Source organism: Cryptomeria japonica, chromosome 6 (genome assembly GCF_030272615.1).
Source record: "Cryptomeria japonica chromosome 6, Sugi_1.0, whole genome shotgun sequence".
Taxonomy (NCBI): Eukaryota; Viridiplantae; Streptophyta; class Pinopsida; order Cupressales; family Cupressaceae; genus Cryptomeria; species Cryptomeria japonica.
Genome location: NC_081410.1, coordinates 110,402,962 through 110,418,708, shown reverse-complemented (window position 1 = coordinate 110,418,708; position 15,747 = coordinate 110,402,962). Strand labels below are relative to the sequence as shown.

General features: G+C 35.9%; 1 protein-coding gene across 7 annotated transcripts; it reads left to right on the top strand.

The window, feature by feature from the left end:
* Positions 1 to 358: 358 nt before the first annotated feature.
* LOC131051234 (pentatricopeptide repeat-containing protein At3g16010) lies at positions 359 to 15,447 on the top strand. 7 transcript variants are annotated; one of them, XM_059207203.1, is made up of 5 exons: positions 359 to 523; positions 623 to 2,191; positions 2,297 to 2,401; positions 14,969 to 15,066; positions 15,154 to 15,447. In XM_059207203.1, exons 1-5 carry the CDS (start codon positions 448 to 450, stop codon positions 15,178 to 15,180), a joined length of 1,875 nt encoding a protein of 624 aa, XP_059063186.1. In that variant the 5' UTR covers positions 359 to 447; the 3' UTR covers positions 15,181 to 15,447. The 7 variants fall into 7 exon arrangements, 6 of the variants coding, with proteins under 6 accessions (XP_059063186.1, XP_059063187.1, XP_059063184.1 ...); XM_059207204.1 differs by lacking the exon at positions 2,297 to 2,401 and having other exon boundaries at positions 15,154 to 15,446; XM_059207201.1 differs by having other exon boundaries at positions 623 to 2,401; positions 15,154 to 15,446.
* Positions 15,448 to 15,747: the final 300 nt, after the last annotated feature.

The following is a 15,747-nucleotide window of genomic DNA, read 5'->3' as shown; positions in this document are numbered from 1 at the left end:
ATAATTATCTGTTAAGGGAAGACTAATAACACCCTAACATAAATTCAAATAGATTTTAGATTGAATCAATACTTATCTTTTTCTAACTAATAAAACGATTACAAATGCATATCAAAAATAATTTTATAACAAATTATTACAATTGTCAAACATTTCATGTCTCATCTAATTTAGATTGAACCAAGGATGCTCTTCATTTGTCTACATATTTGAGATCACCACCAGCGTACCAACATTTGAAAAAACTTCACAACAACACAACTTTGTTAAACATGTAATATATGCTTAGATGAGTATTCTTGCCAACATTAACTTTATCCATCTATGTCCAAAATTTAAAGCCTATCTCATTAACTAACCCGGAACATTCCACTATTGCTCCTCGACATCATTGACAGTGTATTTGCTTTCAAAAAAGTCCTTCAAAATGACAAAGCTAAGTTGAGCATGAAGATCAACTTGGAAGCGAGAAGGGCATTCTTAACATCCTCCGCAATTTTCAGATCGTCTCAATCACATTCAGGTATTTTTCTTGTTACCAGTCTTTTTGGGCATTTTCTGTTTGAACCAATTTGATGAATAATGGAACCCATTTACTAATTTTTTTCTTGTAAATGCATAGGCAGTCATGGATTCGATGCTAAAATACCCAACACCACCACCACCACCACCAATGACAATAATGGTAGAACCTTCAGCCAAGACATTGTTCAGATGTTCAGAGACCCCTCTCTTAAAACTAAGCCTGGAGAACCCAATTCAATGGCTAGATTTCATAGAAGAAGTCCATCCATCAGGGAAACAGATGAGAGGTTTTTCAAAATTCTTAGGATTTTCAAATGGGGACCTGATGCTGAAAAGGCTACCGAAGTCCTGTTGTTGAATATAGATCACAGATTGGTCAGGGAGGTCTTGAACCTTGATGTAGAGATTGGTGTCAAATTGCAGTTTTTCAAGTGGGCTGCCAAAAAAAAGAATTTAGTGCATGATTGTTGCACTTATATGCCCCTCATTCGTCGCTTGGCAGAAGCAGGATTGGTGGGTGAAATGTGGCAGACAATACTACAGATGGTGAAAAGTGACTGTAGGATTAATCCCAGTGTTTTGTCCGAACTTGTTAGAATTCTAGGAAAGGTTAAGATGGTGGAGAAGGCATGTGTCTTGTTTTATCGCATAAAGGCGTCGAGGTGCAAACCCAGTGTTTATGCTTATAATTGCCTTTTCAGTGTGTTGATAAGGGCTAACTGTCATGATAAAGTGCAAGAACTTTACAAAGAGATGTGCAGTGAAGGGAAATGCCTTCCCGATACAGTGACTTATACTATGCTTATTGCTAACTTTGGGAAACTCGGGCATGTGGACTCTGCAATTAATCTTTTTAAAGAAATGAGGGAGAATGGCCTGCAACCGAGTGCAAAGATATACACTAGTCTGATGGGGACTTTGTTTAAGTCAAGTCGATATGGTGAGGCCTTGAAGTTGTTTCAAGAGATGAGAGATAAACGTTTTCCTCCGAATGTTTTTACATACACTGAGGTTATCAACGGGCTTGGAAAAGCTGGCAGGGTTCAAGAGGCTCTCAGAATGTTTCAAGATATGCAGAAGGATGGTTGTTCTCCTGATGTTATTTTGTTCAATAAGCTAATTGACATTTTGGGCAATGCAGGGCAACTTGATAGTGTTTTCAAGCTCTTTGGTGAGATGGAAAGTCTTGGATGCACTCCTACTGTGGTGACGTATAATAGTGTTATGGAAGCCCTCTTTAAGGCTAAAAATGCATCTGGTGCCTTGAAGTGGTTCGAGGGAATGAAGGAGAAAGGCATTCATCCAAGTCCATTCACATATTCAATTCTAATTGCTGGTTTATGCAAGACAAATAGACTAGAAAAGGCATTAATGCTTCTTGAAGAGATGGATGAGAAGGGTTTTCCACCTTGCCCAGCTGCTTACTGTAGTCTGATTGATGCTCTTGGAAAGGCACACAGATATGATGCAGCCGTGGAATTGTTCAAGGAGCTAATAGAAAATGGCAATATTTCCAGCTCTAGGATTTATGCTGTGATGATTAAACACCTTGGGAAAGCAAACCGTATTGATGCAGCCATTGAACTGTTTGGAGAAATGCAACAGCGAGGCTGCATCCCTGATGTGTATTCCTACAATGCATTAATGTCTGGTCTGGTCAGGGCAAGTAGGGTTGATGAAGCTCATACTTGGCTTAAGAAAATGCAAGAAAAAGGATGTAAGCCTGATTTAAGTAGCCATAATATAATTTTGCATGGTTTGTCTAAGGTAGGGGGGCCAACGGAGGCTTTTAAGATGTTAGAGAAAATGAAAACCTCAGGGATTCAGCCAGATGCAGTATCTTATAACACAGTTCTTGGTGTGCTTAGCAATGCAGGTATGTTTGAGGAGGCAGTCAAGTTAATGAAAGAGATGAGTTCTAAAGGATTTTCTTATGATGTAATTACATATTCTTCAATACTAGAAGCAGTGGGTAGGGTCGACGAGTGCAAACCCTTTATTGATTAATAATCTATCTTTGTTCGTTCTGTATTCTGAATTGATATTTGTTCACATATTCTAATTTTGAATTTTTGAGCTGGATGGAGCAATTCATTCTGTTTCTGTTTGTACGTGCTTCAATGTTTTTGTTTTTGTTTTGCCGTTCTTTAAAAAATATTGCATATATTAGTCAGTTAGGCAAGCTGCCATCTTGACACACTCCCATCTTGGGGCCATTTCAAACATGTAGTTGTATTGTATTTCATATATTTCTTGTTACTTTGAATTTGTAACTCTTCTTATATAGTTAAATTCACTAACTATCAACAATGCAACTCCAAAGCTTGATTTTAAATAAGAAAGTTGGCCATAAAAACAAATCTACTCCAGCCTCGAAAACAATAAGGCAAAGAAAATATATTACTATTAGTTAAAATAATAAGGAAAACAAAGTAGAAACCCATCAGTTAAAATTAAGCTTGGAGAAAATAGACTCTTACAATAAACCATATGTGTATATTATCATCTGACATAGTATCACTATCATTGAGTAATTATGTGGAATAGGATTGGTAGTTAAGAAGGATATTTCTTCTTGTATAAGTTGGTTCAATGAAGGCCTATTTTGATTAGTTAAAATGTTGATGACTGAAGAAGGGCTGTTGTCAACCCCCTTCCTCTTCTCATTGAAATGGGCAAACCTTTGTTTATTAAAAGAAAGATTCAAAATATTAAGGCTTTCGAGATCAAAGTTAGCCTTTGAAGATAGGAGTGTCCATAGTCATACTATTGGTCAAACGGTAAGATTTTTATCAGACATGTATTAGAAAGCCACACATATTCAAATCGACTTGTATAGCTATTCATTTGACATCTGATTACAGCTAGAGAATTTGATTAATTGTATAGATGGTGCCCTCCGGGAACTTGCATTTGAATTTAGCTTCTATCCACTGCTACTCTGCTAACTGACATTTGGCTGTCTCAATCTTGGACTGTATCCTGGTTAGACCAGGTGACATAATCAATTTTTTCTTGTAATCAAGTATAAACAGCTTTGTTAGGAAGAGCATAAGTGACTTGAGATATTATTATGGGAACGGTGATGGGCAGCAACGCTCATCTGCTTATGAAATCTATGCTTTTATCTGTGATTTTATTAGTTGTCATGTGAGGATCTCTGACCTTGAAGTGAACTGTGATAGGTTTCTTGATAACATATTATGTTTTCTTTTACTTTCATAGGTTTGGCAGGTTGATTGTTGAATATTATCACACTTCCCATTTATCCAATTCCCTGCGAGATAGGTAACGAATGGCCTTCTTTGGTTGTTGAATGTTTGGTTTGTCATTCAGACTTCCTTTATATGTCCTTGCGCATTGCTCTAGCAATGCATGCCAATCTTCAATTGTGGTTTCAGAGAATCTCTCTGTTTTCCAGCTGAGTTCAATTGAATTTTTTAACTTGGCATGTCCAATGAAGATTGTTGGTACTTGATTGTTTCCCCTTTAGATTTTTCAAGACAGCATCTACTTGGACCTTCATGACCTCTTCTTGTCAAGTTCTTAGTTTTAGGTGTTATGATTTTATTGTTGCAGGCTAGAATCTGAAGGCTGAAAATTTAGGCCAATGCTAGCTCCCCAAAACTATTGTCAGTTGTACTTTGCTTCTTGTCCTGGTTTTTTTGAATGCTTTTTAGAGTCTTGGAACCTAATGGAATTATTGGGAACACACTCAAGCACATCAGCCATGTGGCTGAGAAACATCCTCCTGCTGCTGATAAGGTTTAAAAGTACATGTATCATCATAATTGGTAGGATTTAGTCTCTTCAGGTAATTATCCTGAGGCTTCCTTGATCTAACATGATTATCAAATTAGGACCAAAGTGAATTGCGAAAATGATCATCAAGTTTATAAGCCTGTCAAGAGTCTACTAACATGCCACCCTTTCTTCCACTATTCACCTGCCTGATCAAACTCTTCTCTATCAGGAATTTGCCGCACAGAATGCGCTTCCATATATATACATAGATATATCTGCTATTTTGTTTTTATTACACCTCAGCACCTCCATTTGGGGAAATGATTATCCTATGTTACTGGGTATGCCTATTTAGCCCCAGGTTTGTGTATCAGTTTGGTCTCGGTTTACCTGTGGATACACGCAAGGTACCTCCTGGGTGCCTGAGAGGTACCCTGGGCGAACCTGGGCCAAACCCAGGGGGACCCAAGGGCTGTCCCTAAATAAAAACAAAAAAAATGTTTTTTTTTCTCTTAAATTGCCTATCTCTGGGGTTTATATCCAACTCTGCGATGATTATCTAGAACACTTTACTTTTTGTAGTCTTTCTAGATCACCTCTCACCTCTGCCAGCTCTATTCATAGTTTGAATTTTAAATTTTGAGTGAGCTGAGGGTTTTCCCTCTCCATAGATGTACTTTTTATGTTGCTACCAAGAGTGAACTGCAAACTCTAAAGGAGGAGCTAGTCATTGTGGGTAATCACAGCAGCTTGATTCATTTAAGAATATTTGCAGTAGACAACGAAGTCCATGTTCCTGGGCCCATGACAGATTTTCTCAATCCACCACATTTAGAGAACAGACTAGGGGTGGAAAATATTCCCAGTCTTCAAAGTGTAGGAGATGCCCTGGGAATCTGCATTTTGATTTAACCGAGGAATTTCTAAAATCCACTTGTAGTGTTCTGGATGTGCCTCAATTAAAGCAGAAAAAATAAAAGATTACAGAACTGATTTTGTTATTTTATTCTCAATGCTTGGGCCCTACTTGATGATGACTGTGGTCATCTACATTACCCATTTCTGTTGTTTGTATCATGTGACAAAGTATTGTCTGATAGCACACATGGAAGTACATACTGCTTTATTTGGTATTATTTTTCAACTTATGATAAACAGATATGCCTTTAATCATACCTAATGGTAGTGGTGCTACATTAAAAAATATAATTTTTTAATAGTTTTTGAGGTCCACATCCTGTATGCTATCCCATAAAATTTGGGGATCTCTCAAGCATCCCCCAGAATGCCTCCCTAAGTCCTGTAATGTGAAACATATAGAAGAAAATTTATAGCTATCCTCTCTTCTTGAAGTTGGCACCTAATCGGTCTATAAATTACACATTAATGTTGCAATGCCCAAAGTCTATATCCTTGATCTAGTTCTGGAATCCTATGGGCTGAAATGTCCAATATTAAGAACACACAGGCTGAGATCCAAGGAACATTGAAGAATGAAATGGTTACTGAAAAGAATCCACTCAGAAGTAGATAGACAAGTAAAGTTCATGGGTAGACCGTAGAAATAGTTGAGAAAAAAGAAGCCCCCCTTCATACTGTTGGTCTTTGTTGTATATATGAAAGTCAAAAAGAAAAAAAGGCTAAGCAGGCTGAAGAATCCATAGCCTTGCTGAACCATCAACCAGTCAATCTCCTAGATTTGCGAGACATGTCATTGATTTAAGGAAGGGTGACAAGTGACAATTATTCCAATCTGGTTTTCTTTATATACCGTATTCATTGCCTGATGCTTGTTTAGGGCCTTGGGAGCCAAGAAAGTCTTGGATAAATATCTCTACTTCCAAATGAAAAACACTTAAAAAGATAACCCTAGTTGTAGCAGGTGAAGTACAGTCTCTAGGTGGTTGTTTGTAATTGATAATGGGCCCTGGATTTGTTATTCTTTTCGTGGTTGGTCTGATAAGCTCTAATGAGTATTGGGGGTCTCTGTTGCATATTAGAATACTGCAAGCTTACTGGAGCAGGGGATGAAAAAACAAGGAAACAAATTATAGAGTACTGCCCTCTCCTAGTCTAAGGGTACGCCATGGGAAATGTCTTTATGAAAATTACAAAAAAAGACAATGCAAAATAAGTTATAACAAAAACATATAGGAATTATTTGTTTCATAGCAATGGTATAGAAGTATGGCATTAATTGAATGTCACAGTCTTCTTGTTGAATTTTTATAGCTTTGAGAGAGATTTTTTCGTGCTTCGTTCAAGCCTCAATTTCTTCATGCGAATCTTCACATGTCTGCAGCCGTTGGCAAGCTTCGTTTTCTTATGTGGAGTTATTCTGCGTTGGCAGCCGTTTCTTTTCCGTTGTGGAGTATGTCCGTTGTCCTTCCCTCCTGTGTCGGTTGTGTAACCAATCTTCTTCTTCATGCGCGGCATTTGATTTTCTCGGGAAGTATTTTAGTCAGTTTGCGGGGTACGCGAACATGTTGATTCTTTTCGTGCTTATTCTATCATCCCGTGTGATGTTTGATCTTTTGTTGGAGGTCATATTATGCTGCGATCTTACATCATTTTCTGTCTTTTCTGTGGTATTTCTTGGAGTGCTGCGAATGTCTTAGATTGAAGACATGAAGTTATTCAGTGAGAACATTTTGTTCTTTTGTATCTATAGTCTTTGATATGAGGAGTTTCTCGTAATTTATATTCTATTTGTTTTGTAGTAGATTCAGTCACTCTTGAACAGTCTCAGATTATACTGTAGATTGTTATATGATAACAATCGTGTTTAGTTCTGAGCTTACATAATCTTTGTATCAGATTTGTGATCATAATAAAAGGTTCATTTTGGTGTGGCTGGGTTTTTCATCCTCAGGTGGAGGGTTTTCCCAGGATAATTTTTTGTGTATCGTGTACTTGTGAGTTTTCTGAATTTCAGATTTCTGAATCTTGTCTTTCTCCAGTTTAAAGTTTAACACTTGTTGGCAACACTTTGTTTTGCATGGGTGTTTCTAGATAGTAGCATTTGTACAAGCAGAGCAAACTAGGATCTCCTCTAATGTTATATCATTTTGTCACAATACGCTCCTCTCTAGGATTATGCACACATGCATTCTTGTGAACAATCATGCACACACAGGCATCTGTCATAGGTATATTACACATTGCATTTTATATATATTACTAGTTATTACCCAATAATTTAAGCTATAGATTATCATAGAAATAGATTTTTTCTAATTCTTCATCTGATCATAGTAGGCTGATATCAAATATGTTACACCATGTAGATATTTTATAGGCCTGTAAGCTTTGAACTTCTGTATCATTTCTGAGGTACTGAACAAGAACTTGAGTGAATTGGTGCCCATGTTGGATGACTACGAGTTGTTTATTGGGCACAGGGTGTCTATGATATCCTTGTTGGCTAGTGGACAACTCATGGATCGGATACATAGGCCTGGTGGTCACCCATAAAGGGGATTTTATTAAGATGTTTCTACTGGATTCCCATATTCGATCTCTAAGCTAAGAAGGAAACACTTTCCTCATGTTCCAGAAAGAACTCTCATGTAATAAGGAATTATAGTGGTATAGCATGATCTTCGTTGGGAATGATGAAGATCTTTTACAATACCAAACTCAATTTTGGTTATTAAGATATATCAAAGCTTGAAGCATTGTCTAATATTCCAAGTTGCACTGGGCTTTGTCTGATTAGTTAGGAAACACTTTATAAACCTCTTTTGCTCGATGCCTATAGCAATGACATTATTATGTAGTGGGCTGAACCTGCTTTTTTTTTGTGTAACTAGGCATACCACTCTGGGGGTTAATGGGCCAACCCACCATTAAAGGCAGTGGATCCATCATCCTTCTTCTGCTCAATTTATCAAAGTTATTTGGTTGGACTTGGCATAAGTGTAATGAATAAGTTCTTTTGTGTTAAAGCCTATTAAGAGTTTCTTCACTTCAACGGGAGCTTATGCATTCAAAATGAACCCGGATAGGCTAGTATACATGTCTGTGTTTGGTCCAAGTGTTGTCCATACTTTCTTGGGGACTTTCGTGGCTTGAGTTAACATCCACATCCTCTTTGGAAAAGTTCTTCCTCCATAGTATGAAAACTTGTGACTAGGTGGAACTTGGTAGACCCAATTTTGACTCAGACTTGGCGACTCAGCAAAAAATCAACAAATTAAAAAAAAAAGTTAAATTCATCAACTCAGCAAGTCTCATCAAAAACTTGGCAAGACTGGCCAAAAATTTGACAAGTCTAGCATTATTTTCTCCTCATTGCACAAGACTCTAATTTATCTTCTAATATTATTTTCTTCTCATAAGATCCTCTCCACAAATATAATCATTGTAACAAACTTATGGGATGGCTTCCTAAAGGGTATTTTATTTTGGTTTACCCCATTTGGATGGGTCCACAAGCCCATTCATCTATCTAGTTCTATTGCCCTTGCTCCCCAAAACACCCACTCATGTGGTCCATAGAAGGAATTTGATAGATAGATGCAACATCTTAGTCAACTCATTTTCTTGGATGGGAGAAGTGTCTGGAAATGGTGTCAACAAAATTGAAAAATCCTATCATGTAAAGACTATACAAAAGGTTTTTTACTCCTTCAATGAAGATTATACCCAGAACATATGATGCAATAATTCAACATAGTAAAATTTGTATATTGATAAAAACAGCAGTATGTTACAAGAATCTAATAAAATTTGTAATTTTGTGCGGCCATAAATTGCCAAGTTTGCGTTAGAATCCAGTTTAAGCAATTAAACCAAGGCCACTAAACATATTTTGCAAAACACGAAAAGGAGTAAACTCGGAGTGTAAAGACAAATGGTTTAAAACATTAACATTTGATTAACAAAGATGATAATACAGTATCAGTAACCAATATATACATCGTTTAATAAAAACGAAAGGAAATCAGCCAACAAAAACTCAGTAGCCTAAGTATCCGACACATATTTTGTCCATAACAAGAAGCATTGTCTTATGCCAAAGTCGGCATTGTAAGCACTGTCATCTTTGTCAGCTGCCCAACTGAACATTGTTGACAACTTCAAGGAATTGACATTAATTGAATGTACAATCCTCAATTCCTATTTATTTGCATTGACTGCATTTCAACTAGCACAATGCTAAGTACAAAGACCTCTATTGAGCTGAATTAATCATCTTTTGTATCCTGATGAATTTTCCAATGCAGGATACACTCTGAGAAGCTGTTTATTTATGTGCATCATCATCATCATCATCATCTTCTAGATCACTGAAGGAAACATCTTCCTCATTTCCCAATTGTGGGGTGTTGCTTGTAGGTGCTTCATGTCCATCTGCTTCTTCTTGCAGCCAGTCTTCTACCTCTTGATCTTCATCATCATGCTTCAGGTCTGACTGATTTGAAGACCCTATCATTACATCTTTCTTCTGAAGAGACAAATCCTCGGTTGGAATTGTCTGACTAGATGTTTCTCTCATACTGGACAGTTGGTGATCTCCCTCAACGTTATTAGCAGTTACTGATGTTGTAGTTGCAGGTGATACAGACTCGATGGATTCTGCCTTTTCATGGTTGTTTGTAATTGGTAACAATTGCTCATTTTCCAACTTTTGAGGAACCAGGGGACTTGTTCCTTCTGCAGTATCCAAACCTCTTTCAACATTACTTGATTCAGTCATACTTCTTCTCTGCAACTCCTGTGAAAGCAAGGCTCTGGCCTCCAATATCTGTGAAGCTCAAGATATAAGCATTAGATGGTTCAGTTAATAGTTTTTCATCTAGTGAGGCTATAAAATCTACTTGCCAAACTGCCAAACTTATTTGGGCAGGCATTGGAAACACAAATGAGCATACAGATTAATGCAAAATAAAAATAATTTCTGAACATAAATTGATTTTCTGTTTGAATCAAATTCTTCATAATCCCGTATCATAGTACTTTCAAGCAAACCTTGCAAGACTAAGCATCTTGCTCCTAAGAAACTAAGCAAACAGGAAAAATTATGGGATTGAAAAATGAAATGCAAACCTGGACAACAAAGTCGGTATAAACTACTCACACCCATGCTTTTGAAAACATTTAATTCCCATAATTTGGGAAATATTGAGGCTCGGAAATTCATATTATGAGTTGGATTTCAAGTAAAGCAGAAAAAAATCAATTTGATTTCCATTCCAGAAGAAACATACAGGCTTCAATCTGGTGTTCAAAATGAATAACATATATGGTCAGATGATTGTCCTTGCTTGTTTTTCTTCACAAAATATAAATACAAATTACACCTTTTCAGAATTTAGCAATTAGAGCAATTTTTTTTTTTTCCCATTTCTATAATTTGCAAATATATGATATTTTGGTTTTAATGTTTAAGAATTTTTAATTTTTTTAAATGTAAAATTTTTTGTTTTTAGTTATACTCTGGTGTCAAATTTGAAATCTATTTGATTTAGTATATAACATTCCTATTAGTTCTGTTATTGGTGGTAAAGTACTGTGCTAAGGCTAGTCAACGAAGAATCCATTAACCAATTAGTTGAAAACTTGAAATACATTTATGAATCTGAGTAGCACTAGGATCATGATGCAGAGTTGCATGCAACTTTCTCGCAAGGTCACTTAGAAGCATTTGATCAAATGCCAGATGTCTATAGTTTTTCCGTAATCGTTTAATTTCAGATTCCTTTGGCACTCTAGCTTGACATTTTTGTCGTATTAGTTTCAAAAGGTTTTTTACTGGGTTTAATAATTGAACGCAAATTTGGGATGTTCTCAGATCTCATTCTTTGGTTTAGAGATCAACAATTTAGTTACGTTGTTCCAAGTCTAGAGAGAGGTCCCCTTCATGATGTATTTATGTGGATTGATTTAATTTTCCTTAAGGTTCTTTGGACTTTGCAAGAAGTTTTGACGATGACACTTTATTTGTATCCAGAGATATACAATTATTCATTTGCTCTACAATCTTATCCTTTCAGGGGATTTCAATGCCCATGCTAGGAATGAACAATTTCTTATACATAATATGGCCAAAGATGAGCTTTGCCTGAATTTACTCAACATGGAGGAGTTTGGGCTCAAAAAAATTAGAGAATGGCTTTAGTCTTCCCATGCCAAACAAAGGTATCTTTGTTGATTGATTAGCTCAATAGCTTGCTCATTTCTTAGTGGACTTTCTTGTTTTATTAGTTCAGACCAATATATATCAGTCTATAAGGGAATGCTTATATGATTGATTGTATTTTTGTTCTCTCTTTTCCTCAAACCACGACCACTTATGTGATTAATTATTGTTGCCCATCCTGAAACTTTAGATTTTACTCCTTTGTGCCCCCCTTCATCATTTTCTTCCATGCTCGCTCCTTCAAATGATTCTTACAATTTGAAAAACTTCATACCATGCGTAACCTCATATCCCTTAGACCGACATTTCTTTTTCTTTTCCATGAATGCATGATACGATATTGATTATGAAACTCTCAGAGAACTCTAGCAAGTGTACATCTATCATCCTTATATAATTGTAGCTTTTAGGAATGCTGATTGTTAATTACACAATAACAAAAAAATGTGTTGGTTCAAAATACTCTACACATATAAAAATTGAGGCAAGGTACGTATACAAGGCATCACATCCCACCAAAAGCCTGTCAATCCAAAATCATGACTTTGGGGGTGCATGTCCTTAAGTGGATGTGTTAGCATCCATTGTCTTTTTGTTACTAAGATTAGTTTGAAGAGCTTGTGTGCTTTATGAGTACCTTCTCATTATGATTATTGATTGTGACTAACAAGTTAAAATGTGAGAAGAAATGACTTCTTATAAAAGGTAGTCATCAAAATGACAACTTGATTTATAATATACTCTTATATAGTTAAAAATCCTCCACCCCTCAAAATCTTAAGTGTAGCAAAAGTTCCTTGTACGCTGACTAGAATTATTTTTATCAATGAAAAATGACAGTCACTATATATATTACTAAAAGAAAAAGTTACATCTATTCGAAGGGCTAGGAGGTCCAAGCCAAAGTACAAAAATAACTAGATACAGAGGGATCCAAAAAACAACCACAATTGTTCCAAAAAGCCAAGATGAGGAAACGATATATCAACTCTCACAACTTCCACTAGAGCTAGCAGCCTTTGACAAAGTAGGTAGTTGAGAGCTAGGGAGATGAAATCCTTCCTCCAAATGCTTGAGTAAAAGATGCAAGGAACTGAACACATTGAATATAGGACGAGAAGATTGTCTTCTAACCTGTAGCACAAATTGTTAAGGCAAATAATTCTCTCTAGATGAGAGTCACAAAACCTAACCACATTATGGACAACGTCGATGCATAGGTAGAGTTGGAGACTAGATCTAACTTGCTTAAAAATACACCAATCAGGGTAGTATTAGAGTCTAAGCATAAACTCTCCAACGCTCCATCCAACAAAGAAAGAGAATAAATGAAGGGTTGAACATTGTATTTGCTAGTAGCATTACCATCTCTTTGTCGAGTAGGATGTCCATGTAGTTAGAAAAGTAAACAAACACCACTTCAAAAAACGAAGCACTCAGATTTTGCATTAGCCAATCCCTCCCAACAATCACTTTGATAGCCATCTCAATAGGAATGTAAGGAAGAATCAAGATTCGCCTTAGTTTTTCTCTATTAAAGATATGACAATCACTCTTCTCTTAGAAGCACCTAGGAAGTGATAGTCGACAATAATCAAACATGAAGAAACACACAACATAACCAACAATAGAGTATAGAATCCAAATGATTATGGGGTATTCCATAATTTCCTATTTATGACATAAATACATTAGTGAGGATATTGAGCTTCGCACAATGTGAAATATGCAAATCAAGTTGGCCCAACACCACCACAAGTGAAACAATGTCAGAGTGTAGGAGCTCTCAACAAAATAATTAGAAACCAAATTTGGGAAAGGAAATGACACATAAGTCCTCCATAGAAGAGTACTTAGGTTCCAAGACAAGTACCAAAAGCTTGCACTGCAAACCAAAAAGAAATGTTAGCATAAAGGTTGAGATCAAGATTGATCCGCAGTGAAAGATTTGGATCTTAAGCCAAGGAGCAAGGTACTCTAAAGTAATAATCATTGTAGAAAATTGCCCAAATTCGCATGAACGTGATAGACTGCCAAACCTAAAAAAATTATTACCAGTTTAGCAAATCATTACAACCATGACAAAGGAGCAAAGGACACCTGCTCTCTCATGACATCACATTGACTTTGTTCAAGAGAGGATAAGATACCTTGGTATTTTATTTTGTGTTCGTATGTGCATAAAACACACATCAACAGTACGAAGCAAAATGACTTTTTCATTCAACATAGATGTACTATTGAATAATTTTGCAAAAGAGAGGAGTTGCAATTGAAGTTCTTCCTTAAAAGAATATACATAGAACTAAAACAAACTATTGAATACACACGTGTATTAAATTTCGATGCAATTCAAAGACCCACCAACACTATATCTTTGAGATGATTCTTTGCATTGCTTTCTCTGTCAACACACCCATGGCTCCTTTAGTGGTGCTAGTGTGAGGTATCCTTTGGTTGAGATGCCATGACTAAGACGTATCTATATTGTCAAAGTCATCGAGGATTTGCTCTTGTACTCATCTTTTGGGTACACGATATCTATAATTGGATGCAATTGTTTACCATTTTAACATTTAGACCTGTAACATGATTCTCGCCGATGAACATGAGTCTCCACTATGCAAACCATGATGATTTCCAGTGTTAGTTGATATGATTTTTATTGACTTGTTTATCTAGAAGAGTAAAGAGGAGACTCTACCCACTTTCTCTTTAACCTGTGCATGCGTCTTTCAGTTAATGCATACCATATACAATTGCATTTGCATTAGAAGCTTAATCTGTCTTCTAAATTGCTACATCAACTTAGAATTGATTCCATGTTTTATGGATAGGCTGAAGTTGGTTTTTAATGAATTGAACATACAATATTTAGGTCTAAAGCATCCTTGACACCTGTTATAACCTCTTGAGGGAAGGGAAAGACAAATTTTAAGAGAAAAGTGAACATATGTATTATGGTTTAGTTCATATTGTATTTCTTTTTTATGTTTATATGATAATCCTAATAGATATGATTATTATCAACTTATTTATTCTGGAGTGAATAGGAGATATTGCCCAGTTTCTATTGAAGCTGTCCATTCATCTTTTCGCTAATGTGTAAAATACATTTTCACATTTGCATTGGAAATTTAGTCTGTTTCTAAACTTCTAGTTCTTTCTACACATCCAGTTTGCAGAAGAATAAAATTTTAATGTGTGAATTTATTCAATTTATTTTTGATAGGCTAATTTTGATTCTTAAAATCTAATAGTACATTGTGAAGGCGGTTGTAAGTCAGATTATTCTATTTGATTGTCTCATATGTTAGTAGGATCGAACAATAAAGAATGAGATTGAGAGAGCAACTAGGCTTGCATAGTATGTTTGGGCACATTGTTTATTTATTTTATCAAAATGGGGAGTTACAATGGTTATAACTTAATGTTATAACAAATATGTACAACACTATTATATTAGAAATGTTTATATAAACAATTTAATGTGTGTTTATGTAAACTTATATTATTTTAATATCATATTGACTTTAGATTTTGGCCTGGTTGCAGATTTTGAGTCCATATTGTTGCATCTCTGCGTGAGACAATGTTTGGTTTCTCCTATGGAGAGGTGCTGCTACTTTTGTGAGCAACTATTGCTCTTATTGGTGGGAGAAATGCCCTTCTCTTGTATATTTTCTTATCATGGTTTCTTATTAATTATGGTATTTCTAAACTTCCTTGTTTGGATGTAGGGCCAACGATGTATCGAGGATTGCTAGAGCGGTTGGCAGGTTAGTTGGTAAAGCAGTAGGCTATGTCCAAAGTGCTCGAGGACAGATGGAAACCGCCTTGCATCAATCTCAAGCTACTCAGGTCCATAGTCCTTTATTTGCAAAACACTTTTTTTTTTCATGCTTTTTAGAGGAAATATTTTGTAGTGGGACATAATGACTTTGAACATGTATTTCGTAGCATTTGCTTGCAGTTTAAGAGACTACATCATGTGTATTTCTGACTGGCATATTTATTAAATAACATTTTCTTTCTGATCAAAGAAAAATAATGTGCATGATGCATTTTTGGGAATGTTGATGTGTCTTTTTTAATACTCTGAAATAGGACGTAAATGACTCGTGCTCACCAAAGAGACTTCCCTTGGGGGGGCATAAGAATTGCGACCTCTCCTAACCTAATAACCTATCAACATTAAAACTAGAAAAACAAAAATAGGGAATCCTATAAGAGTAGGGGTGTCGAACACCAAACTATACTATAAAAATTATGTTCTATCATGGACAGTATAAAACATGCAACGTATGTATATAAAAAAAGTTAGATCAATCTAT

Coding starts and splice junctions, on each gene's coding strand:
- LOC131051234 (XM_057985648.2), top strand. CDS start 448: ATGAAGATCAACTTGGAAGCGAGAAGGGCATTCTTAACATCCTCCGCA. Junction 524..622: donor ATCGTCTCAATCACATTCAG/GTATTTTTCTTG, acceptor GTAAATGCATAG/GCAGTCATGGATTCGATGCT.